Source organism: Ovis canadensis, chromosome 24 (assembly GCF_042477335.2).
Source record: "Ovis canadensis isolate MfBH-ARS-UI-01 breed Bighorn chromosome 24, ARS-UI_OviCan_v2, whole genome shotgun sequence".
Classification (NCBI taxonomy): Eukaryota; Metazoa; Chordata; class Mammalia; order Artiodactyla; family Bovidae; genus Ovis; species Ovis canadensis.
Window position 1 is genome coordinate 40,102,861 of NC_091268.1, and position 26,321 is coordinate 40,129,181.

The following is a 26,321-nucleotide window of genomic DNA, read 5'->3' on the forward strand; positions in this document are numbered from 1 at the left end:
AGCATAGCTGGACTTCTCACACATGTCAGCTCAAGGATCCCAAGGTATGGGCTGAGAGAGAGAGACAGAAAGGAAGGGAGAGAAGGAGAGAAGGAGGGAGGGATGGAGGGAGGGAGAGAAAGAAACAAAGAAAAATCAAGTAAGGAAGAAAGAAAGAGAAAGGAAGAAAGAAAAAGATTCTATACACAGTCCTTCCATCCATCACAAAAAGTAACCCAAATGGATCATAAACCTAAATGTATAATATAAAACTATAAAACTTCTAGATGACATAGGAGAAAATCTAGGATCTAGATTTGGCAATGATTTTTTAGATATAACACCAATAGCATGATGCCCCAAAGAGAAAACTCAATAACTTGGATCTCATTAAGAGGCAAAACTTCCACTTTACAAAAAAAAAAAAATTGTTAACAGAATAAGAAGCCACAGGCTTGTAAAAACAATCTTTGCAAAGCACATGTCCAATTAAGGACTTGTATCCAAACTATACAAAGAATTCTTTTAAACTCAACTCTAAGAAAAGAAACAACCCAATTTAAAAAATGGGCAAAAGTTCTTAACAGATGAGAAGGAAGATACACAGATGGCAAATAAACTTATGAAAATATGTTCTACATAATGTATCTTGATGGAACTTGCAAATTAAAATGAGATAGCATTACACGTCTACTAGACTGGCTAAGATCCAAAAAACCGACAGCACAAAATGCTGGTGGGAACGCAGAGCAACGGGAACTCGCGTGTATTACTGATGGAAATGCAAAATGGCTGAGCCGCTTTGGAAGAGAGTTTGGCAGTTTCTTGCAAAACTAAATATTCTTACCAAATGATCTTAACAATCACACTCCATAGTTACCCAAAGGAGCTGAAAACATGTCCACACAAAAACCTGCACACAAGTGTTTGTAGCAGCTTTATTCATACTTGTCAAAAACTGAAAGCAATCAAGGAGTCTTTCCGTAGGTGAATAGCTAAATAAACAGTGTACATCCAGACAATGGAATATTATTATTCAGTGCTAAAAAGAAATGAGGTATCAAGCCATGAAAAGACCTGAGGGAGCCTTAAATGCATATTACTAAAGGAAAGAAGAAGAAGGCAATGGCAACCCACTCCAGTATTCTTGCCTAGAGAATCCCTTGGACAGAGGAGCCTGGTGGGCTGCTGTCCACGGGGTCGCACAGAGTCAGACACGACTGAAGCGACTCAGCATGCCTGCATGCATTGGAGAAGGCAATGGCAACCCACTCCAGAAATCTTGCCTAGAGAATCCCAGGGACAGAGAAGTCTGATGGGCTGCCATCTATGGGGTCACACAGCGTCAGACACGACTGAAGCAACTTAGCAGCAGCACCAAAGGAAAGAAGCCAGTCTTAAAGAGGCTATCTACTGTCAGATTCCAACTATATGACATTCTGAAAAAAGCAAAACTATAGGGACAGTAAAATCAATGGTTTCCAAGGTTCAGGAGGAAGAAGAGGACGAGGAGAAGCCTAAGAGATTCTCAGGGAAGTGAAACTCTTCTCTATGTTGCTATATGACTGGATGGGCTTCCCTACTGGCTCAGAGGGTAAAGAATCTGCCTTCAATGCAGGAGACCCAGGTGCAATCCCTGGGTTGGGAAGATCCCCTGGAGAAGGGAATGGCTACCCACTCCAGTATTCTTGCCTGGAGAATTCCATGGACAGAGGAGCCGGGCGGGCTACAGTCTATGGGGTCGCAAAGAGTTGGACATGATTGAGCAACTAACACTTTCACTTTCACATGAGTGGATAGAGGGCTTCCCAGGTGGTGCTAGTGGTAAAGAATCCTGCTAAAGCAGGAGATGTAAGAGACGCGGGTTCGATTCCTGGGTAGCGAAAATCCCCTGGCTAAGTCCAAGGGGTCACAAAGAGTCGGGCATGACTGAAATGACTTCACACATGCACACACACACGCATGAGTGGATAGAAGTCATCATGCATTTGTCAAAGCCCACAGAACTGCTCAACAACAACCCTACTACTGGGCATATACCCTGACAAAACCAGAATTAGAGAAGATACATGTACACCAATGTTCACTGCAGCACTATTTACAATATTTACAAACATTGTAAATATTTACAGTTTACAGCAACCAACCCCGATGTCCATCGACAGAAAACTTGTATATGTTGTACATATACACAGTGGTATATTACTCAGCCTTTAACAAAGAATGAATTTGAGTCAGTTGAACTGAAATGGATGAACCTAAGTACTCTTGCCTTGAAAATCCCTTGGACAGAGGAGCTTGGGGCAGGCTACTATCCATGGGGTCGCAAAGAGTCGGGCATGACTGAGCGACTTCACTTCACTTCAGAGCCTGTTACACAGGGTGAAGTAAGTCAGAAAGGGAATAGTATCATATATTAATGCATATATATGAAATCAAGAAAAATGGTACTGTTGAACCCATTTGCCAGGCAGGAATAGAGATGCAAACGTGGGTAATAGACTTGTGGACACAGTGAGGGGAGGAGAAGGTGGGACAAATTGAGAGAGTAGCCTTGAGATATATACACCGCCATGTGCAAAATAAAAAACCAGTGGGAAGTTGCTGCGTAACACAGGGAGCTCAGCCTGGTGCTCTGTGATGACCTAGAGGGGTGGGATTGGGGTGGAGGGAGGGAGGCTCAAGAAGGAGAGGATATATATATATATACTTATGGCTGATTCCAAATTTGCTGGCATATTGAGTGCAGCACTCTCACAGCATCATCTTTCAGGATTTGAAACAGCTCTACTGGAATTCCATCACCTCCACTAGCTTTGTTCATAGTGATGCTTTCTAAGGCCCACTTGACTTCACTTTCCAAGATGTCTGGCTCTAGATTAGTGATCACATCATCATCATTATCTGGGTCGTGAAGATCTTTTTTGTACAGTTCTTCCGTGTATTCTTGCCACCTTTTCTTAATATCTTCTGCTTCTGTTAGGTCCATACCATTTCTGTCCTTTATCAAGCCCATCCTTGCATGAAATGTTCCCTTGGTATCTCTAATTTTCTTGAAGAGATCTCTAATCTTTCCCATTCTGTTGTTTTCCTCTATTTCTTTGCGTTGATCGCTGACGGAGGCTTTCTTATCTCTTCTTGCTATTCTTTGGAACTCTGCATTCAGATGCTTATATCTTTCCTTTTCTCCTTTGCTTTTCGCCTCTCTTCTTTTCACAGCTATTTGTAAGGCCTCCCCAGACAGCCATTGCTTGCTTGCATTTTTTTTCCATGGGGATGGTCTTGATCCCTGTCTCCTGTACAATGTCACGAACCTCATTCCATAGTTCATCAGGCACTCTGTCTATCAGATCTAGGCCCTTAAATCTATTTCTCACTTCCACTGTATAATCATAAGAGATTTGATTTAGGTCAAACCTAAATGGTCTAACGGTTTTCCCTACTTTCTTCAATTTAAGTCGAATTTGGTAATAAGGAGTTTATGATCTGAGCCACAGTCAGCTCCTGGTCTTATTTTTGTTGACTGTATAGAGCTTCTCCATCTTTGGCTGCATAGAATATAATCAGTCTGATTTTGGTGTTGACCATCTGGTGATGTCCATGTGTAGAGTCTTCTCTTGTGTTGTTGGAAGAGGGTGTTTGCTATGACCAGTGCATTTTCTTGGCAAAACTCCATTAGTCTTTGCCCTGCTTCATTCTGTATTCCAAGGCCAAATTTGCCTGTTACTCCAGGTATCTCTTGACTTCCTACTTTTGCATTCCAGTCCCCTATAATGAAAAGGATATTTTTTTGGGGTGTTAGCTCTAAAAGGTCTTGTAGGTCTTCATAAAACCATTCAACTTCAGCTTCTTCAGCGTTACTGGTTGGGGCATAGACTTGGATAACTGTGATATTGAATGTGATGGAATTCCAGTTGAGCTGTTTCAAATCCTGAAAGATGATGCTGTGAAAGTGCCGCACTCAATATGCCAGCAAATCTGGAAAACTCAGCAGTGGCCACAGGACTGGAAAAGGTCAGTTTTCATTCCAATTCCAAAGAAAGGCAATGCCAAAGAATGCTCAAACTCCGCACAACTGCACTCATCTCACGTGCTAGTAAAGTAATGCTCAAAATTCTCCAAGCCAGGCTTCAACAGTATCTGAACCAAGAACTTCGAGATGTACAAACTGGTTTTAGAAAAGGCAGAGGAAACAGAAATCAAATTGCCGACATCTGTTGGATTATCATAAAGCAAGAGAGTTCCAGAAAAACATCTATTTCTGCTTTACTGACTATGCCAAAGCCTTTGACTGTGTGGATCACAATAAACTGTGGAAAATTCTGAGAGAGATGGGAATACCAGAACACCTAACCTGCCTCTTGAGAAATCTGTATGCAGGTCAGGAAGCAACAGTTAGAACTGGACATGGAACAACAGACTGGTTCCAAATAGGAAAAGGAGTACCTCAAGGCTGTCTATTGTCACCCTGCTTATTTAACTTCTATGCAGAGTACATCATGAGAAACACTGGACTGGAAGAAACACAAGCTGGAATCAAGATTGCTGGGAGAAATATCAATAACCTCAGATATGCAGATGACACCACCCTTATGGCAGAAAGTGAAGAGGAACTCAAAAGCCTCTTGATGAAAGTGAAAGAGGAGAGTGAAAAAGTTGGCTTAAAGCTCAACATTCAGAAAACGAAGATCATGGCATCTGGTCCCATCACTTCATGGGAAATAGATGGGGAAACAGTGGAAACAGTGTCAGACTTTATTTTGGGGGGCTCCAAAATCACTGCAGATGGTGACTGCAGCCATGAAATTAAAAGACGCTTCCTCCTTGGAAGAAAAGTTATGACCAACCTAGATAGTATATTCAAAAGCAGAGACATTACTTTGCCGACTAAGGTCCGTCTAGTCAAGGCTATGGTTTTTCCTGTGGTCATGTATGGATGTGAGAGTTGGACTGTGAAGAAAGCTGAGCGCTGAAGAATTGATGCTTTTGAACTGTGGTGTTGGAGAAGACTCTTGAGAGTCCCTTGGACTGCAAGGAGATCCAACCAGTCCATTCTGAAGGAGATCAACCCTAGGATTTCTTTGGAAGGAGTGATGCTAAAGCTGAAACTCCAGTACTTTGGCCACCTCATCGAAGAGTTGACTAACTGGAAAAGACTCTGATGCTGGGAGGGATTGGGGGCAGGAGGAGAAGGGGACGACCGAGGATGAGATGGCTGGATGGCATCACGGACTCGATGGACGTGAGTCTGAGTGAACTCTGGGAGATGGTGATGGACAGGGAGGCCTGGTGTGCTGCGATTCATGGGGTCGCAAAGAGTCGGACACGACTGAGGGACTGAACTGAACTGAACTGAACTGAACTATGGCTGATTCACGTTGTTGTACAGTAGAAGCCAACACAACATTGTAAAGCAATTATCCTCCAATTGCAAATGTTTTTAAATGACAGAAAAAGGGAAGCAAGTGTGAACCTTAATGTAAACAGCACACTTTAGTTAATAATAATGTAAAAATACCAGGTCACTAATTGTTACCAACGTACTGCATTAAAGCAAGTTATGTGACTAATAGGGGAAATTATGCACAGAAGAGAGGGTATATGGGAGTCTCTATGTATTAATTTTTTGTTAAATCTACAGAAAAATTCTAAATAAATTTTAAATGTTTTTAAACCTGAAAGACAGGATTGAAAACAGGTAATATGATGCAGTGTGAGCTGAGCTAGTATTAAGACCAAACCTGGCAACTGCCTGGGTTGAGGACTGGAGTTTTTATTACTTTGGGGTCTCCAGGACCCCGCCAAGGCCTGACACACAGCAGCCACTAATAAAATTCAGGCAGCTCAGCAGTAACCCGAATAGTGCAACTGGGTGCGAGATGGCAAACTTTACATTTATTATCTCTCTAGGGCTTCAGGACAGTGCCCTCTTTTCATTAGCTCTTTATTTTCACATAATTTCGGACTTACAGAAAAGTGGCAAGTATGAAGAATTCCCATATTCCCTTCCTATGTGCTGCGTGCTAAGTCACTTCAGTCGTGTCCGACTCTTTGCAACCTGATGGACACTACGTAGCCCACCAGGCTCCTCTGTCCATGGGATTCTCCCGGCAAGAAAGTCCATGGGATTTTCCTGGCAAGAATACTGGAGTGAGTTGCCATGCCCTCCTCCAGATCTTCCCAACCCAGGAGTTGAACTTGTGTCTCTTACATCTCCTTCATTAGCAGGGGGTTCTTTACCACTAGAGCCATATGGGAAGCCCATTCCCTTTCTCTAGATTTCCCAATATCTTCACATCCAATCACGTCTACCCCTGCCTTTCCTAGCTCTTCAGGGCTATTTTTTAAATATTTACTTCTGTTGATTTATTTGACCGTCCCGGGTCTTAGATGCAGCATGCAAACTCAGTTGTGGCAGATGGGATTTAGTTCCCCATCCAGGGATCAAACCTCTGCCCGCCTGCATTGGGAGTGTGTAGTCTTAGCCACTGGACCATCAGGAAATTCCCTTCAGTGCTATTTTTACCCCATTTTACAACCAAGCAAACAGGCAGAGGGAGCAGGCTCTAAATTGGCTTCTTTCTCATTTTCCTTCTGATCAGAACAACAATGTACATTTATTGAGCGCCTGATATGTGCCTGGCATTATTCTAAGCACTTTTCAAGTATTTCAGACCATAGGAAGTGGGGCCTGTGGTCATCCCCACTTTGCAGACGTGGGAGCTGAGGTACAGTGCCCAATCCACTTTGCCTGGAGTCCCATAGTAAGCAGAGGGGTTAGTGCACAGTCCATCTGGTAGAAGCTAGAGAAGAGAGAAGATGGCTTAAAGATGCAGAAAACAGGGTGGGAGCCCAGTTTGGGAGGAGAGGAGGGCAGACAGCTCAAGCCGTACACTTCTAAAATGAGACTTCTGCCATCTCTGGATAAATGCCAGTCGCTCAGTCGTGTCCAACTCTTTGCAGCCCCATGGGCTGTAGCCCGCCAGGCTCCTCTGTCCATGGAATTCTCCAAGCAAGAATATTGAGTTGGGTTGCCATTCCCTTCTCCAAGGGATCTTCCCGACCCAGGGATTGAACCTGGAATTCCCTCATTGCAGGCAGATGCACAGATTGTTTTACCACCTGAGCCACCCACAAACTCAGAAACACCAAGACGGAACAAAAGGTTTCAGGTTTACAAAGGGACCCCAGCACTGTCCAGTCTAAGTTTGCATACCTCCGACTTGACCTTCTTTCCCTCTCCCCTCCTGAGGGCTCTCCAGTCAACCTGACCTCCAGGCAATTCCTTCAACATGCTAAGTTGGTTCCTATCCCAGGACTTTTGCACTGGTTGTTCCCCCTTCTAAACTAGTCTAGCCCGTGTTCTCCTTAGACTCAAAGCTCAAATCTCTCATCCCTGGGGAGGAGACAGGTTTCTCTCTGTTTTACTCTCTTCTTGGTATCTCTTGTTACCTGAAATATTTCATTCAATTACTGTTTTTCCCCTACCTTCTGGGCTCCATCACGACTTTTACGATGTTGCTTTTAAGGGATTAGTGATCCATGGTGCCTGGGTTCGAACCCCCACCGGCTGCATGATTCTGAACAAGTTCCCCCACAAAGGCTCTGTGCCTCGGTTTTCCTATCTAAAAAACTGGGGGACTGCGCTAGCTGGCGGTTAATATTAACATATGCAGCGCCTTAGAAAGGGGTCTGCCAGACGGGACTAACTGCTGATTGAAGAATTGTTTTCTGGAATCCTTCATATGGTAGGCGCTCCGAAAACATATCCGCGTTCAGGAAAAGTTGGGCTTGCCGGAAAAGGGAGAAGGCTTCAAGATGCCCAGCTCCCCAGTCCTGAATGCACCTGCCCTCGGCGGAGAGAGACAGCTGGGGGCCTCAGAGGGAATGGCAGGGGCTGGGGTGACCGACAGGCTGATGCTAAATTCGGGAGCTGGGATTTTATTCTGAAAGCGAGGGGAAGCCCTGCGGCGTTCTCTTGGCTGGGGTGTGACCTCCGGTGGCCGCGGGGCCCAGGCGCTGGGGTCGCCTCCTGGAGAGATCGGAAGCCCCTCGGACTGCGGGGACTGAGGGAACAGGGACGCTGCCGGGACCTGCGGCGGCCCCACCGGGAGGGGGCCAGGGGAGCGCAGGGTGCGCGGGGCGGGGCGGCGCAAGCCAATGGGCGGACACGGGGCGGGGCGCAGGAAGCGGGGCGGGCTCGCCCGGCGCCCAGGAAAGCCCCGAGCGGCGCGGCCAGGGAAGGGGCGGCCTCCCCGGGGGTCCCCTACTTCCCGCTCTGGGGCCGGCGCGGCGAATGGACCTGGAGGGCGCAGGTAGGACCCGGCTCCCGCGTACGAGTGGAAGGTGGGGGGAATCGGTCCAGGCATGTCGTGGCGGCTGGGAGAGCGCTGGGCTGCCGACGGCGGGGACCCCGCGATCACCCGATCCCCAGCGGGGATCGCCCACTTGCCGGCTCTTCTCGGCGAGCGGGGCTGCGGCGACTCCGACCGGCCGGCCCCGCGCAGCTGAAGCGGGCCTGGGGAGGCCAGTCCTGGGTGCTTGGGAGCGTCTTGAGCGTGGCGGTGAGACGGGTCTTGGCTCATCACCCCCGTCCCCCCCAACTCCTTTCCCGGTTCTTCTCTGGGCACTCACTCCCAGCCCGCGCACAGGAAGTTGGTGAGGATTCCGGGGAGAGAAAGGGTGGGGAAAGTTCTGAAAACTCTGAAGTTGGAGACCGATCAAAGAATAGAGTGAAACTAGGCCTTTCGACCTTTGCTCTCCTTATTTGAATACTGGATGGGCCCAATAATAGCGAACATTTGCTGGAACTTATGTTGTATGGGTCTGTCCTGAGCATTGAAAGTATTCTGAGTTAAATCTCAAAATAGCCATTCTGGTTGGTGCTCTGTGTGTATTGTGGCCATTTTGCAGATGAGGACTGCTGAGGCAGAGGCAGCTTTAATGACTTGCCCAAGCTGATGCCCACAAGGCAAGTGTGGAGCAGGAATCAGACCCAGTCATTCTGGCACCAGAGCCAGAGCAGTCCACAAAACAACAAAATTTGTCAAATTATTTTAGGAACAAATTCTCCAGAGGATTCTATTAAAAGATGCACATTCTCAGGCTCTTTTTGGTGAGGTTCAGATTCAGCAAACCCCAGAATCTAGATGATTCTTCTCCTTGTTTTCCTTGAACGAAATCTGTATTTCTCATAATCAGGAGACACTGGGGACCAGCAAACTTGATGCCTGCTGCTAAGATTCACAGATCACCCTCCAGGCCAGCACTTACCCTGTTGGAACCCTGACATTTGCCCTCTGTGAGGTGTGACCCCTCCCCTGCAGCTCTTCCTCTCTGGGTGGCGTTTAAGGAACACCAGGCATTTGCTGGGACATCAGAGCCTTTATGAAAGTCCTCAAGTTCAGTGGGGAAACTGAGGCTCGGGTTTATGTTAGTCTGGGTTTCCCCCACAGTCAGGGCATTGCAGAGTCCTGCAAAGGCCACTTGAACTCAGCTAGACCCACCATGAGTACAGATGAGCCTGATGGGATGTGGAAGGGGGGATGACCTACCCTAGCCATTCATTCACTCATTAGCATTCACTGGGCTCCCACTGGGCACTGCTTGAGTGCTGTTCAGGGCGCTGGTGTGTGCCTTCAAGGAGCTGCCCCTGGGTGAAGGGGTTGTGGGGGCAGGGGAGAGCTATGAGGAAGAAAGGAAGGGTAAGGCGAGGGTGATCAACCTTCATGAGGCAATGGGACGGACTTCGTGGAGCCGGGACCTGTGAGCCAGCCCTGGGAGAGGAGTTGGGGAGCTTGGTAGATGCAGAATGGGAGGGAACAGCATGCTGAGCAGTGGGAACAGCATAGATAAAGGCTAAGGGGTCGTGCAGAGGCCGGGGGGAAGGGGAGAAAAGCCAGTGATGGATGGAAAGGTGGGACATGCCATGAAAGGCCTTGCACGCCATGAGAGGAGTATGGGCCAATGTATTTTACTTTTGCCCGAACCATAAGAATCACAATGCAGATTCCTAGACCCCCACCCTGGGTTTCTAGAGTCAAATCTTGGCGGGAGGCTGTGGGAAGTTTGAAGGGAGGAAGAAGCACTAGCCTGTAGCCCTGATTACAACACAGTCAGTTCCCAGCAGGTCTGGGATGACCTGAGCGTTTCCAAATTCTGGGCAGTGACGCAGTGACTCAGTGACTGATGCGTTTTGCTGTACAACTAAAGCCCACGGTTGCAGAAAGCCCAGGCAGAGACAGGAATTGTCCCTGAAGGCATTCACAATTTCCTGGTGCTCAGATCCAGAAAAAAGTGCTGAGATGAAGTATCAGGGATGTGAGAAGAAAAACCCTTTCCTGGACCTCCTTTTCTCAAGGGTCCCCCACCCTCAATCCCTACCCCCAGATGGAGGAGAGAATTCAGAGGAGAGAGTTCGAGATCAAATGCCCACTGCCCTCGATGCCACCTGGGAGTGGAGGAGAGACACAAGCCCCCTGGGTGCTTCATTTCCTCACATTTGTAAAACTGAGCTTCTGTGAGTTGTTAATGACATCATGTTTTATAAGCTCCCTAGCGCAATTTCCAACACATAATACTTCCACCGTCAGTGTTCATGTCTGTTGTACCTGTCAAGACGTATAGCTTGGAGGTTAAGAGCGTGGACTCTGAAGCCAGGTCGCCCAGGTTCAAATGCTGGTTCTGCTCATTCTTCTATTTATTTATTATTTATGGCTGAGCTGGGTCTTTGTTGCTGCGAGGGTTTTCTCTAGTTGCGAGAGCAGGGGCTACTCTTTGTTGCAGTGTGAGGGCTTCTCATCGTGGTGGCTTCCCTTATAGTGGAGCTTGGGCTCTAGGTGCTCGGACTTCAGTGGTTGTGGAGTGTGGGCTCAGTAATTGCGGCTACTAGCAACCCTGACTTCCCTGGTGGCTCAGACGGTAAAGCGTCTGCCTACAATGCGGGAGACCTGGGTTCAATCCCTGGGTTGGGAAGATCTCCTGGAGAAGGAAATGGCAACCCACTCCAGTATTCTTGCCTGGAAAATTCCATGGACAGAGAAGCCTGGTAGTCTACAGTCCATGGGGTCGCAGAGTCGGACACGACTGAGCAACTTCATAGCAACCCACTTCAGTACTCTCACCTGGAAAATCCCATGGACAGAGGAGCCTGGTAGGCTACAGTCCACGGAGTTGCAAAGAGTTGGACAGGACCGAGCAACTTCATTTTCACTTTCAGGCTCTAGAGCACAGGCTCAATAGTTGCGGTGCACAGGCTTAGCTGCTCTGCCGCTTGTGAGATCTTCCCAGACCAGGGATCGAACCCATGTCTTCTGCATTGACAGGCAGATTCTTAACCACTGAACAGGGATGTCCACGTGCTACTTCTTATGGAGCCAATGTCTCAGGACCTTAGTTTCCCCATTTGTGAAATTATTATGACTACTTTATACCTTTTGTGGTGATGAACTGAATTCTTAAGTGTCAGGCATACAGAACAGTGCCTGGTGTGCAGTAAGCACTGTGTATTTGTTAAGCAAATAAATGAATCCCATTGGATGGCATTGAGTCTACCCACCCATTTTACAGGTAAGAAAACCAAGACTCAGAGATGTGCACAGTAGCCTTGCCTAAGGCTGTATATCTAGGAATGATAGATGGAGGGATTCGAACCTGCTTTCCTTCCCAACCTGTGTCCTTTCCCATCATGCCAGTCTGCTGGGGTGGCTGAAAGGGACATCTTTGGGAGCATTCCTTAGGGCTACAGACATGCTCAGAATTGTTTGACCAGATTTCCTTTGGCTAGAAGAGTGGATGATGGCTTGCCTAGACGTTGTCCAAACTTGCCCTGTTAAGAAAGTAGATGGGGTAACCCCAGTGGAGACGGGGGGTCCTGGAGAGACCAGGGGACCTGGCATCTGATGGACTGTATTCCCTATTGCCTTGCTTCTCTGAGCCTGAGGCAGAGAGAAGGGCACAGGTTTAAAGTCAGGCGCCCCAGATTCAATTGTGAACTTGCTCTTCCTGTCTGTGGGATCTGGAGGAAGTTGCTTAACCTCTCAGCCTCAGTTTGCTTGTCAGTAAAATGGGTATTTGGAGTAGGGAGGGGCAGCATTTGTGAGATGATTTTTTGGAGAGACCCGGCTCCGTGATTGCTGTTTCTCTCCCCAGTGAGGACAGAGTTACTTCTTCACATCCAGCTCCCGACTTCCTCATTCATTTCTTCTTTGGATATTTATTGAGCACCTGTGTGCCAGGCAGGGCTTCCCAGATATTTTTGCCTGGAGAATCCCCCGGACGGAGGAGCCTGGTGGGCTACCCAGTCCATAGGGTCACAAAGAGTCGGATACAACTAAAGCGACTTAGTCATACACACGCACATGCCAGGCAAGGTGCCAGAGGACGGGCACAGAGTCCTCGTCCTCCAGGGATTTGACTTCGAGTTGTGAAAACAAGCAGTACACAAACACACGCACAGAGTTACACTCCTTATCTACAAGCTCGAAATCCACAAGCTCTGAAAACCGGAAGTGTTCTCATCACTCAGATGGAAGCAAGACCTGACATGAACTAAACATGAGGCTGTTTGGAGTCTTCATTTCTTTCCTGTGGTGTGAAGGCTCGTGTGTCTTGCTGCAGAGATGCACATGTGATTGATCACAGGGTGCTCCTTGGGCCCCGTGGGGGGCAGGGATCGTTATGACGGGCGGTATATTTTATGCAAGATGACCTTTCTCTAATCTGAGTAATTCTGAATTTGGAAACACGCCTGGGCTGCGGGAGGTCATGTCTTCTGCAGTATCGTGTCATGTCCCATAGCGACAGTGCTCAGAAGAAAGTAGAGCAGGATGCGGGCGGAGTTGGGGGAGCCTCTCTGAGAAGGGACATTTAGAAGGGCAAGGGGCCCTGGAGGAGCGGGCCAGATGGAGGAAACCACAGAGGATGCTAGAACAGGTCTTGTCCAGCCCACCGGCCCCACTTCCGGGCCTGCTGCTTGCCCCCACTCTGGGTGCACTGTTCTACGTGCACGCATCTGTGCCTTTCCAAGAAGTGGTGATGCCTCTGAGGTTTCGGGTTTGCCTCCAACTGACTCATTCTCATTCTTGGGGCCCCCTCAGGGCTCCTCACCTCCTCGTTGGCACTTAAATCCAGGTCTTTACCAAAGCAGGCGTGGGAGCTCTGACTCACTGGGCAGGCTCACCCTCTGAGCTGGTATCTGAGTCCCCCTCCTTCTCCCTCTAGGAGAGAGGGAGGAGACAGATCCTGGTGGAGGGAGGAGAAGCCTGGCCCTCCGGGGTTTGGTGGAACAGATTTCCTGAAAAGGAGGAGGTGTTCTGAACAACAGGACTGCGAAGGGACCAACAGCCTCCGGCCTGCAGATCCTGTTTGCAAAGCTAAAAGTGACAGGCACGCACACTGTCTAATTCAGCAAGTGTGTGGAGGCTGTGGACACAGCAGCATCTGACACAGAAGCAAGGGTCCTCGTGGGGCTGGCTGTCTAGTGGAGGAGGTGACTTTTGAGCTAAGACCCAAGATAGAAAGACAGGCAGATATCTGGGGAAGGAGCGATCCTGGCCGAAGGAGCAGCAAGTGCAAAGGCCCTGAGGTGTGTCTGACTCAGCACAGGGAAGCTGATGTGGTTGGACGGAATTGAAACAAGGCAAAGAAGGGAGGGGAGAGAGGTCAGGAAAGCCAGTGGGAGCCAGACACCTGCATTGCCTCATTCATCTTGTGCCGAAACTGTACGAGGTGGGAACTGCTCTTATCCTGATTTTACAGATATATAAAAAAAAGACAGGGCAGCAGATATAGTAACTTGTCTGGGGGTCACAAAGCTGTGAACCCGACAGCTCCAGGGTCCTCAGCTTTTACCACTGTGTTTAAGCACATCATGGAAACTATTCAAGTGCTAAAGGCCCACTGTCACCATCCACTGTTAGTGCTCACCTACATGGATCTGGTACTCAGATCCATGCTCAGTGATCTTTGTGCACGTGGTCAGGCCAGGCTCGAGATCACAGGTGATCCAAGCATTGTGTAGATCATTTTACAGATGATTTTGCCAGCGAGCATCCTCCCCAGCATGGCAGACAGGGAGGGCACCTTAAAGCAGAGGGGGCACAATGGGGGTGCAGGCAGTGGGGGACTGACTCCCCCATCAGGCATCGTGGTACATGGGGGCAGGTAGACGCATGGGTGTCTCCTCATTTCCCTGGGGAGGAAACTGAGGTTCAGGGAAGAGACTTAACCTGGTGACGCAACTCGGAAGTGGCAGAATCTGGTTTCAAATCTGGGGCTGGAAAAGTATGCAAAGTTTAACCACTATTCTGAGCTTTCCAGCCCACGGAGCAGAGTTTAAAAGAACTAGGCTTCTTGGTTAGAAATAAGGGAGTGTAGTCACCAAGGACTGTTTTGGAGAACTGTGAAAGGCCTGAGGGTTTCCAGAAACAGCCAGAAAAGTGTTTTGTCTTTTTAAAAGAGGAAATGGAACTTCTCCGGAGAGGGAGAGGAGGGATGCCAGTCCTCTGCGGCGGCAGCCCTCCAAGCCTGCAGACCGACCCCCACCCCTGGCCTCGCAGCAGTCTTGCTTCTGGGGAGTAGGCCTTCTAAAAGCCAGATTCTTGCTGTTGGACAGCTCTAACTAGGAGAAGATGTTTCCTGGGAGTTAGCCAGTTCAGCTTTTCAGGAGCTTTCACTTTCTAGCTTTAGTTCTGTTCCTTGGAGGTTGTAGGCATTGCCCTCCAATCCAGCCCAATGCTTTTCTTTTTCTTTTTAAAAGATATTTGTGCATTTATTTATTTGGCTGCACCAGGTCTTAATTGTGGCATGTGGGATCTAGTTCCGTGATAGGGGATCAAACCTGGGCCCCCTGCATTGGGAGCATGGAGTCTTAGCCACTGGATCACCAGGGAAGTCCCCTTAATGGTTCTCTCCTTCAGACAACACAGCCATAATTCATTGTCATTCCTCCTGTTCAGTCTGGCTTTGTACATGTTCCAGTTGGTCGGAGCCCCACGTAAAAACCATTGCCTCTCCCAAAGCCTTCCCCAGTCAGAAAGGAGGGAGACTATCACCTCCTTGGTCTGGAACCCACACCTCTGTTGATACCACCTGCTTTGTAGTAGCCACATCCCCCCCTGGGGCTGGTATTGGATTTGTCAGCTAAATCCTCCAGAATTCCCTTCTACTGTTTAGTCACTGAGTAGTGACCGACTCTTTTGCTACCCTATGGACTGTATAGCCCACCAGGCTCCTCTGTCCCTCAGATTTCTCAGACAAGGACACTGGAGTGGATTGCCATTTCCTTCTCCAGGGGATCTTCCCAACCCAGGGATCGAACCTGGGTCTCCTGCATTGTAGGCAGATTCTTTACCTCTGAGCCACCCAGGAAGCCCCTCGTCTACATGAGCTGCTGTCAGTAAGGGTTTCTTCCATTCTGAGACTCCTTGTTTGTGGCTAACAGTTGTTCTCAGTTTTTCTTGTTCCCTAATAAATCCACCTCAGGCTATAATTTTTTTCTAAGTACTGCTATGACTTTATTCCACAGTTCTTGTTACACAAAATCATTCACTACTAAAATAGTTGATAATTTCTTTTTTGATTAAAAATTGTTATATGCTTTATGGTCTTTTAAGGTGGATGAAATTTTAAAGTTATATTTTGATTATTGATTTCTATGGATAGTGGTCAATATCTGTAGCTTCTGTGATCTCAGTGATGGAGAATTGGTTGAGCTCTTCTTTGTAGGATTTTCTGATCAGTCTTTCTGTCTGTTCCTCTTGTCATTGGAAAGATGTGTATTTCTGGCTGGATGTAAAGTTATAAAACTATGTCTATCTAGGTCATGTTTACGAATTATATCATTTGTATTTTTCATGTTTTTATGTAGCTTTCTCTACCTGCTTCATCTCCCACTATAACGGAAGTTCTGTTCATTTTCCCTTGACCTGCTTTCAGCTTTTTGTGTCATTTAAAAGATATTTATTTATTTAGCTATCTCAAGTTTTAGCTCTTTCATCCCAGCACAAGCACACAGGCTCTCTAGTTGTGGCATGCAGGCTCAGTGATTGCGGCACACAGACTTAGTTGCTCCAAGACATGTGGGATCTTAGTTCCCTGAATGGGATTCAGGCCACTTCAAGGTGGATTCTTAACCACTGGACCACCAGGGAAGCCCTTGGTTTTTTGCTTCGTTTTTGGAAGCTCTGTTTTCTGGTGCATGTAAATAGAATGTATGAATAGAAGAGGGTTCATGACTTTTACACCTTCTTGGTGAGTTGCTCCTTTTATCAATATAAAACAGCTACCTTTCTCTCTTTTAATAATACTTTGATGCCTTGAATTCCATTTTATTCAGTATTAAGAGTACTCAATGGTAAAGAATCCACCTGCCGATGCAGGAGACACGTGTTTGATCCTTGGGTTGGGAAGATCCCCTGGAGAAGGAAATGGAGAAGGAAACCTGCTCCAGTATTCTTGCCTGGGAAATCCCATGGACACAGGAGCCTGGCGGGTTACAGTCTGTGGGGACGCAAAAGAGTCAGACACGACTTTGTGACAAAACAACAACAAACAGCAGCAACAGCAATAATATTTCTATACCTGTTATCTCTACGTGCTTTTTCCTTGACTGATTTTCCAATTATTTTCTTTTCTTCCCCTCTAAAGTTGTAGGACTTTTCTTTGACGCTGCTCTGGTACCCAGATGAGTTTTTTTTAAAAAAAGCAAAACAAAACTTGCATCTTCGTCTCAGCTCTGCAACTCACTTGCTCAGTAATCTTGGGCAAGTCATTTTCCCTCTCTGGGCTTCAATTTCCTAAACCATAAAATGGGGATATGACTTGCTTTGCCCCTCTCTAGGGTTTTTGTGAAAATAATAACATAGTGAATATGAAAGACCTCGTAAACATATCTGTACTCATATGAGTCACGGAGTGTCAATATTGGCCACTGTTCTGGGCAGTGAGAATGGCCTGGAGGGAGGAACTCACCCACGATGAGGCAGCTGACAGCTTCAGTTTCACAGGCATTGGTTGGCTGCGTCCCGTGTTTGCAAAGAGACATGATGAGTAAGCCACAATCCTTGCCCTGGAGGACTTTTAGCCTGGAAAGACAGAGAAATGACAGGCATGTTTCACCCTTTATGAGAATGGAGAGGATATTGGGACAGAGAGACTGGCAGAGCTGTGAAGTGGGCAGAGGAAAGAGTAGGGTTTGACCAGGAACTTCCTGAGGGTGCGTAGGTGGAGGGCACCGGGAGGCAGAGGAAATGGCCCAAGGGTAGTGGGGAGTCTGTGGCACACTGGGGGACAGTGGGGCGGGGCGGGGAGGCTGTAAAGACTGTTCTTTGACCTCCCCTTGCCTGCCCCCGCGGAGGAGGAAGGCAGTGGGGCTTGCAAAATTTTGGAATTCCTCACTGAAAAAGTGTTGCGGCTCAGCCACGCGAGAGCAGGCAGTGATGGCGTGCCCCTAGCCCTGCTTCCTCTCATCACCATAACAACTGCATCCCAGAGGGACAGAAGGAAGAGAACATTTAGGGGTGCCGGAGCTTAGGGAAGGTGCAGGGGCTCTCACCTGTTGCTCCTTTCCTCTTGTTGGGGGTCCTGGCATCTCAGGACACTCACCACCCTGCACCCATCCCCCCGCCCCCTGCAAGAGGACATCAGCTGGTGGTTGTAAGCCAAAGGGGATCACAAATGTAGTGTGTGGTTTTTAAAAATCAAACATTTAAAAATCAAAGTAATATACATAAAAATCTGGATTTCTAGCTTCTTGTAGAAAATCGAGTCCTAGCAATGCCTAGGCCTTCACGTATGTGGTGCAAAGCAGAGTGGTGGGTGGCTTCCCGTTAGGGCTGGACATGTGCTCTCCACTGTCCCCTCTCTACTCTGGGGTCGTGTGTCTGAAGTCTCTTAGATGCTTGAGTTGACGCTGAGGGAGATGACTCTCCGTGGCCACGAGGGGTGGCTGGAAGCTGCCCCCAGAAGGAGTGAGTGCCCCGTCTTCGGGGGCAAGTAGCTAGCTAGAGTGTTGATGGCGCTGTGCAAAGGTCTAGAGGGACCTGCAGTCTTACCAACTGTGGACTCCAGAGTCTTTGGGGATCCACCAGCCCTGAGAACTGGCTGTTTCGGGACCTTCGCTGACATACCCTGATCGCCTCATGCACTCTCCTCTGCTCTCTTCCTTTCCGTCTCATCCATCTTTTTTTTTTTCTTTTCCTTTTTATTGCAATGTACATGCAGGCAAAGGCCCAGCTTCACAAAGTAAACATGAGCACGTATAACCTGATCAAGAAACGAAGCATGACCAGCACCTCCCACAGAAGTTTCTCTTCTGCCCACCCTCTCCCAGGACACTCTCCCAGCCACTAACCCCAAGATTGGTTTGTCTCCTTTTGGACTTTTTCTGAAAGGAGCACACGTATCGCCCTTCCAAGCCCAGCCTCCTTCGCTCAGCTTGTGCTCTGAGACCCCGTCTGGGTGTCACGCCATTTGCTGTGTTCAGGGTTGCAGAGTGGTCACTAGGCGCTGGGAGACGGGCTCTGTCGCCTGTCCCGTCAGCTCTGCCCCAGGCCTCTCTGCCCAGCCATGCCAGCCACGGTCCCTTTGCCCCTCCTCAACCACCCCAGGAGGCAAAGTGGTCCTGCTCTCATTTCACAGATAAGGAGACCGGGGCTCTGCGGTCGGTCTCCAAGGACCCCAGCTTGCCAAGGTCTCCCAGCCAGTTAGTGCTGAGCCCACGCTCAGAGTTAAGCTTCCGTGTCTTAGGTGCCCTGGGGTCCCTGCCCACGTGGGTCACCCCACATGACTGACGGGTGTCCCTTACCGGGCCAAGAATGATAAGGGGTGAGACAACAGAAAGAACTCCAAGGAGAGCCCCACCCCAGCCCCGCCTGTCTGCAGACCGTGAGCAGGGAGCATTTATCTGTGCTGCCCTGTCAGGTTTGCCTAGGGGGCAAAGTCCTGGTCACTGTTAAGACATGCTCCTTGCAAGGGCTAGGCAAACAGAGTGTGCGTGCGCGTGTGTGCTCAGCCATATCCACTTCGATCCCGTGGACTGTAGCCTGCCAGGCTCCTCTGTCCATGGGGCTCTCCAGGCAAGAATACTGGAGTGGGTTGCAATTTCTACCCCAGGGGATCTTCCTGACCCAGGATCGAACCCACATCCCTTGTGTCTCCTGCATTGACTGGCAAATTCTTCACTGCTACACCACCTGGGAATCCCGGGCAAACAGTGGTGGAAGCCAAATTCTAGCTCATCACTTCCTTGGGACTGTTATTGAACCCCTCCGAGCCTCGGTTTCTTCTTCTGTACAAGGGAGGTTTGACCGCATCTTCCACACGGGGCTTGCTGGGAGAAGCAAGCAGAGTGGTATATAAAGAGGGTGAGTTTATGGCGGCTTCCCCTAGACCAGGTGCTGTGCTGTGACTCAGAAGATCCGGGTTCACATCCCAGGCCCACTGCTGACTAGCTGTGCATCCTCAGGCAGGCTTCTGAACCTCTCTGGGCCTCAGTTTCCCCTGTCTACAAAGGGAATGATAATACTTGCACCTTCGGCTGGGGAAGAGGGGTGGGCCCTATGGGCAGAGGGGCCCAGGGCCTGATCTCTAAAGACTCAAGGAACTGGGGAAAATCATGGTGACTTCTGGTGACCTTAGGAAGGAGGTGCAGCAGGAGCCATGACTGTCACTAAGATGGCCAAAATCTAATCAGCATCTGGAGCTCCAGACATCTTGTATCTGTATCTCAGGGCAGTGAGCACTCATTATGATAATGCGCCAATTACCAGCTCTTGGGAGGTCAGCCCCTTCCCCCAACCCCGCACCGGGGTGGCTAAGATCCGTGTGGTGCCTGTATCGGGGTATTCAAGGAGACTCTGAGCCCAGGTTTGTCAGTGCTTATCCAGCAGAGAGAGGCAGAAAACACCAGTTCTGGGAGTTGTATCCCTGCCTCCGTCAGGGTTGGCTGGCCAGACCTCACTGCACACAGCCAGGGGGCATTCGTCCATTCATTCTTCCATTCGGCAAATATCTATGGAACCCCCGACCCCTGCTGTGTGCCAGGCCCTGTGCTAGGCTGTAGGGCTATAGCAGCGAATAGGGTGGGCATAGCCTCTGGCCTTGTAGGAGCTGGCTTTCTCTGGGGGGTTGACAGTGCACAGCAGGCGTGTGTGAGTGATAAGCTACGAGGAGTAAGTGTGGGCAGAAACACGAAGCAGGAGAAGGGCTTGTAGAGTGATAGAGGCTGGCCGCTGGGCCTCAGCAGGCGATGTCTGCACGAGGGTCCCTCAGGCTCAGCTTCCTGCCTGGGGGCTCTGGTACCTTCTGAGGATGGGCGTGGCTTCCAGGATGCTAGGTGGAGTCACCCAGATGCCTCTCCTGTGGACACTTGCTCTCAACGTGTCCACAGCCAACCTGAGTGCCCACGTTGCCATAAAGTGGCTCTTGGAGTAGGGTGCCAGCCTGTCCCTGAGATGGTGACCCTCACTCTGGGAGTCTTGGCCCAAGCGAGTCCCATGAAGGAGGTCCACAGCCCCCAGCCCTCTCCTGCCCCTCAGACACGGCTGTGTCTCACTCTGCACAGCAAACCCTGGGCTTGAGCCACAGCTGATGACCCACAAACCTGTCTCCTCCAGCGTGAGCCTTGTCTCTGAGCTCCAGGCTGCTAGGACATACTGCCTCCTGGATGCCTCCTGGGTCCATCACCCATTTGGACTCACCAAGTCCGCAGTGCCTCAAAGCAGGTGGTCTTCCCCAGCAAGACCACGCCTCTTCCCGGCATCCCCCCACCATCCACCCATCCACCCATGCCCCAGCCCAAGGCCCCCGCCACTCCCAGCTCCCAGCCACTAGGCATCACCGGCTTCTGCCACGTCCGCCTCCCAGACAGAGCTGGTGCCGCCCGTTCTGCAGCTCCGGCAGTACCCGCTCCTCCGCCAGCTGCTTCTGCGGCCATTCACACACAGGGCAGAGTGAGCTTTCTGGAAGTCAGCTCCCCTCCTGCTTAATAGCCTTCAGTGGCTCCCTATTGCCTTGGGGACAAGGTCTGAATTGCTTACCAACCGTGGTAGACAGTGTTGTCCTCCAGCCCTGCTGATTTCACTGCTCTCATCCTCTGTGACCCTTACCCATCGCTGCAGCCCAGGCCCTGTCTTGTGGGATGGGAAATGGACCACACCCTCCTTCTTTTAGGCTCCTTCAGAAACTGTAAAATGGGTTTCATCATTGTATTCATCTCACAGGGGTCCTTAAGCATCCTTGATCAGCGCCCGGCACTAAGGAAGCACTGTATCAGTGTAAAAACAGGAATAAAGTCAAGTACACATGCTCATTTGTGGAGTTCCTGCTCTGTGCCGGACGCTGGGCTAGGTGTCTCCTTACAGAGGGTGAAGCAGGTTCCCTGCCCTGGTGGGGCCATGTGCCTTCTGGGGCACGTTCTTCCTTCCTGTCCACACACCGCCACCCCTCCCTGGGGGAGTCTTGGTCATTTACCCACCCCGCTCGCCCCCACTGACCCTGTGGGACCAGGGGGACCTTCCCGGTCCCTCAGCACTGACAGCTCCATCCTCACAGCCTCCTACGTATCTGATGGTGGCTGACCTCAGTCCACTCCATCTTGGTGGGTGGCACCTCCATCCTTCCAGTGGCTCAGGCCAAAGCCCTCAGGGTCATTTTATAAAAACTGTCTATTTATTTATTTTGTACTGACTGTGCTGGGTCTTTGTTGCTGCACTCAGAGGCTCCTCACTGTGGTGGTCTGTCTTGTTGCAGAATGTGGGCTTCAGTAGTTTGTGGCACACGGGCTTAGCTGCCCTGCAGCTTTGTGGGATCTTCCCGGACCAGGGATCAACCTCAAGTCCCCTGCGTTGGGAGATGGATTCTTAAGCACTGTGACCACCAGGGAAGTCCCTCAGAATCATTTTTACTCCTTCTAATCCCCTTTTCTCTGCCCCAGCCCTCAAACTCCATTCTGTCAGCAAAGCCTGTTGGCTCTACCTTCAAATCAGATCTAGAATTTAACCCATTCTTACCTCTTCTTCCCTACAACCCTGGCACACCTGGCACCTAGTACCTGGGCTAGTCCAGTGGCCTCCTCATGGGGTTCTGCTTCTGCCCTTGACCCCCCAGGCCAGAGGGAGCCTTTGATAGTCCCATCTCTGTGCCCCAGATCCTCCAGTAACTTTTCTTCTGGCTCCAATATTTGTTAAAGGCAAGGAGAAGGAAATGAATTTGTGATGAATGTCTTTTCCACATCTGTAGTAGCTGGCAGATAGTGAGTGCTCAGAAAGCACCTGCAATGAGAATACATGGGGCAGGACTTCCGTGGTAGCATAGTGGGTAAGAATCTGCCTGCCAGTGCAGGGGAGGCAGGTTCAGTCCCCGGTCCGGGAAGATTCCACATGCCGCAGAGCAACTAATCGCGTGTGCACAGGTACTGAAGCCCACACACGCAGAGCCTGTGTCCTGCAACAGAGAGAAGCCGCTGCAGTGAGACGCCCACACACCACCATGAGGAGCAGCCCCTGCTTGCTGCAACTAGAGAAAGCCCCCGAGCAGCAGTGAAGACTCAGTGCAACCAAAAATAAATAAAAATGAAAAAAAAAAAAGAATACATGGGTCACGAGCAAGTGGGTGAGGACGGGAGCACACAATAGGCACACGGGGAGCCTAGCGAGGCCTGGAGCACACAGTAGGTACATGGGGAGCCTGGTTAAGACATCAGCACACAGTAGGTACACGGGGAGCCTGGTGAGGCCTGGAGCACACAGTAGGTACACGGGGAACCTGGCAGGCTCTTGGGTGAGGTGGTTCTTGCTCCTGGTGGCGGCAAACACAGCCCTCCACCAGCCCGCCCTCCCCTCCCTTCTCGGGTTGGGAGTGGGGCAGGCAGGCAGAGCCCAGGCCATCTTGGGGCTCTGGCCTGGCCAGCCTCTGGTTTGGGTGGGGCAGCTGATGTGGCCACTGGTTCCGGGAACCCTCGCTGGGTAGTAGTTCTGGGAAGGCTGTGTCTTCCCTTCCCTCCTGGCCCCCTGCCAGACCAGCTCAGCTGCCCCGGAGAGCAAGGGAAGCTGCAGGCCGGCTTCAGATTGTGCAGTTTCAGGGGTCAGCAACTCCCAGGGGAGGTATCCCCCGCAGCCCTGCTGTCCTGGGCTCCCTCTCCACGTGCCTCTTGTCACGGGGCTGGCTGCATCCTGTCCACTGATCCACCCCCTCCACCGCCACCCCTCCCTTCACTCGGGTCTGCAGCCAAGAGAGGGAAGAGGAGTAGGAGGCCTGTGCACCCTGCTGGGCTCAGGCCAGCCCCAGCGGGTCGCTTCCATACCCCTGCTGGCTTCTGACATTTCAGGACTCACTGCTCATCTCCTCCCAGATCGAAAGAGTGAGTTAAGCGTGTCTCCCGCCGCCGGCACACTCTGGGTGCTTCTGCTCTCTTCTTGGCTCAGGCTTCCCCCAACTCTGCTGCTTCCTAACTCTGTGACCTTGGCTTTGTCGCTTGCCCTCTTGAGACTTCAGGTTTCCTCTCTGGCCAGTGGAACTGGTAACGTGGCATGCCAGGGCTTCAGGAACTATGTGTCTAGAGGCAGTGGTTAGGTGCATGGGTTCTGGAGTGAGATTGCCTGGGTTCAGATCCTAGCTCTCTGCCCGCAAGCAAGTGCGCTATCCTCTCGGTGCCTCTGTGGCCTCATCATTAAAATGGGGATTGGTGGGATGGGGAGGTTCAAGAGGGAGAGGACTATGTATACCTATGGCTGACTCATGTTGAAGTTTGATAGAACACAACAAATTCTGTAAAGCAATTATTCTTCAATTAAAAAATAAAATTAATTTTAAAAATTAAAATGAAACCAAAAAAAAAGAAAAAAGAACATAGCTGAATTTAGTAGAAAATGACCAAAGTAAATGTCATTCAAATAAGAAATAACATAAAAAGATTTTTTTAAAAAACTAGGGATTTTAACAGTACTTGTGAGAACTAAATTGCTCAATATGTTATAGGCACTTAGAACCAAGTCCTGCAAGCACATAATAAGCATTATATATGCACAGCAATTGGAATGAGCAAAGGCTTGATACATACTCCATGTTTAAAACAAGATTATTGTCTTCACTGTGGTTGAATTTTAACCAACATTTCCTAGATGTTTCATGAGCACGTGACTGTGTACACGTCAGGCATTGTTTAGACACAGGAGACAAAGCAATAACCACAGCTGTTTTTCTCAAAGAGGTGTTTGTTTTATTGATTTGTAATACCACTTTATATATGAAGGCCCTTCACTTTCTAGAATGCAGATTGCTACTATTTTGCTAATCTTTTGCTTGCTTGCTTTTTTTCTTCATGGTGTGTTTTGATCTGGGAAAGTTGAAAACATTTTTGTCACCAAAGCTTTGTGTCCTTGCCATCCACATCCTGAAATAAAATAAACATTCACACATATAACCTCAGTGATATGATTAGAAATGGTGATAAGTATATGACAGAAATAAACAAGGTGCCTAGATAAGAAGTAACAAAGGAGCCCTCGTTGTATGGTGTTTCCTGATATATAGGCTGCGAAGGAGGAAAGAGACAGGAGTGTATCAGTGTTCAAAAGGCCACTGGGATGAAAGGCTCTTGGGGAAAGAGGGCAGGAATAGGAGGGAATGCTACTGGGGTCTCAGGACCCAGATCATTAGACGGATTTGGGTGGTTTGGGATTTTTGTGTGTGTGCATTTTCTTAAACTTTTAATTTTATGGTAATTATTATAAGAATGAGGGCTTCCCTGGTGACTCAAAAGGTAAAGAATCTGCCTACAATGCGGGAGACCTGGGCTCGATCCCTGGCTTGGGAAGATCCCCTGGAGAAATACAGCGGAGCCTGGCAGGCTACCGTCCATGGGGTCGCAAAGAGTTAGACATGACTGAGCAACTAAGCAACAACACAGCAAAATTGTAAGAATTCATCCACACAGTTGTAAGAAATAATACAGAGAGGTCCCTTATACTCTTTCCGCGAAAGGTAATCATGTCTTACAAAACTGTAGTTCAGTATCACAACCAAGATATTGACATTGATAGAATCCCCTGCTTGTCCTCAGATAGCGCCTGTTGTGCTTGCACTTGTCTGAATGTGTTTACAGGCAAGCGCGCACGCCCATGTTCTTTGTATTCATTTTGTTAGCCTGACTCTTACTAATTTAACCTTATCACATGCACAGGTTTTTGTCTCCACAACCGCAGTGAGACACAGAACAGTCCTTTCCTCTCGAGGATCCCTGTGTTGCCCTTTTATAGCCACACCTCCCTTCCTCCCTCCTTCCCTGCCACCCCCTCCCGCCGCCACTGGCAGCCACTCATCTATTCACCATTTCCATAATTTGATCATTTCAAGAACGTTACATAAACGGAATCACACAGCGTGTACCCTTTTGGATTGGCTGTTTGCATTCCGGGGTTTGGATGTGACGCTGAGTCAGGGATGCTGTTCTTGGATGAGCTGTGAACCCTTGGGGCTCTGTGGCCCCCTCCCCCGCCCGAGGGAAGATATCTTTCAGGAGCCAGAGGCCAGTGAAGTGAGCAGATCATGGCCTGGTTTCCAATTTTAAAATGAGTCTGGCTGCAACATGGGGTGCAAGATGGCAACATGGGGTGCAAGATGGGGTGACTCATGTTTGTAGTAACTGCTCACTGCCCCCTGGCTTCCCCTTATTCCATTGTTCTCCCTACCTCCAAACTAGGTTTTGGAAAAAATCTTGACAGGACCCTATTCAAAGATTCTCAAACACTGCTCATGGCCTACAGGAGGGCCTTTGACCTGGAGTCCTTACTTGGGCTTCAGTAAGCTCAAGTGGGCTTCCCTGGTGGTTCAGTGGTAAAGAACCCACCTATCAGTACAGGAGATACAGGAGATGTGAGTTCGATCCCTGGGTTGGGAAGATGGCAACCCACTCCAATATTCTTGTCTGGAGAATCCCATGGACTGAGGAGCCTGGTGGGCTATGGTCCATAGTGTCACAAGGAGTTGGACACAACTGAAGTGACTTAGCACCCATGCAAGCAAGCTCAAGTAACCTCTGTGTGAACCACTAAGATGGAATGCAAAATTAAATGTTTGCACTTTTCTAGGAAAAGATCTTGGAGTTTGCAACGGATGTTTACATGGGTCAGTGACCTCCAAAGCTTTGAGGACTCTGGCGTCTAAACACCTATAGTGGTTAAGAGCCAGCAAAGGCTCTGGATCCTGACTGCTCCTGTTCAGATCCCAGGACTGTCACCTTTCTGTAACCTCAGAGAAGTCACCAAACTTTTCTGAGCCTTAGTTTCCTCATGTGAAAATGGGAAAAAAATAATAGTACCTACTTGATAGGGCTGTTTTAAATA

The 26,321-nt window shown here is 49.3% G+C and overlaps 1 protein-coding gene across 14 annotated transcripts in view; it reads left to right on the top strand.

The window, feature by feature from the left end:
- Positions 1-8,134: 8,134 nt before the first annotated feature.
- The window catches only part of IL4R (interleukin 4 receptor), a 50,324-nt gene continuing 32,137 nt past the window's right edge, over positions 8,135-26,321 (top strand). For 2 of the 14 annotated variants that reach the window (XM_069570398.1, XM_069570396.1), the window contains exon 1: positions 23,192-23,338. Coding sequence is in view for 2 of the 14 variants with exons in the window: in XM_069570390.1 (XP_069426491.1) it covers positions 8,276-8,294 (19 nt within the window). In the remaining 12 variants the exon portion in view is untranslated. Of the gene's footprint in view, positions 8,295-22,998; positions 23,339-26,321 lie in introns of those variants that run through there. The other 12 variants (XM_069570387.1, XM_069570399.1, XM_069570391.1 and 9 more) reach the window with 11 other exon arrangements.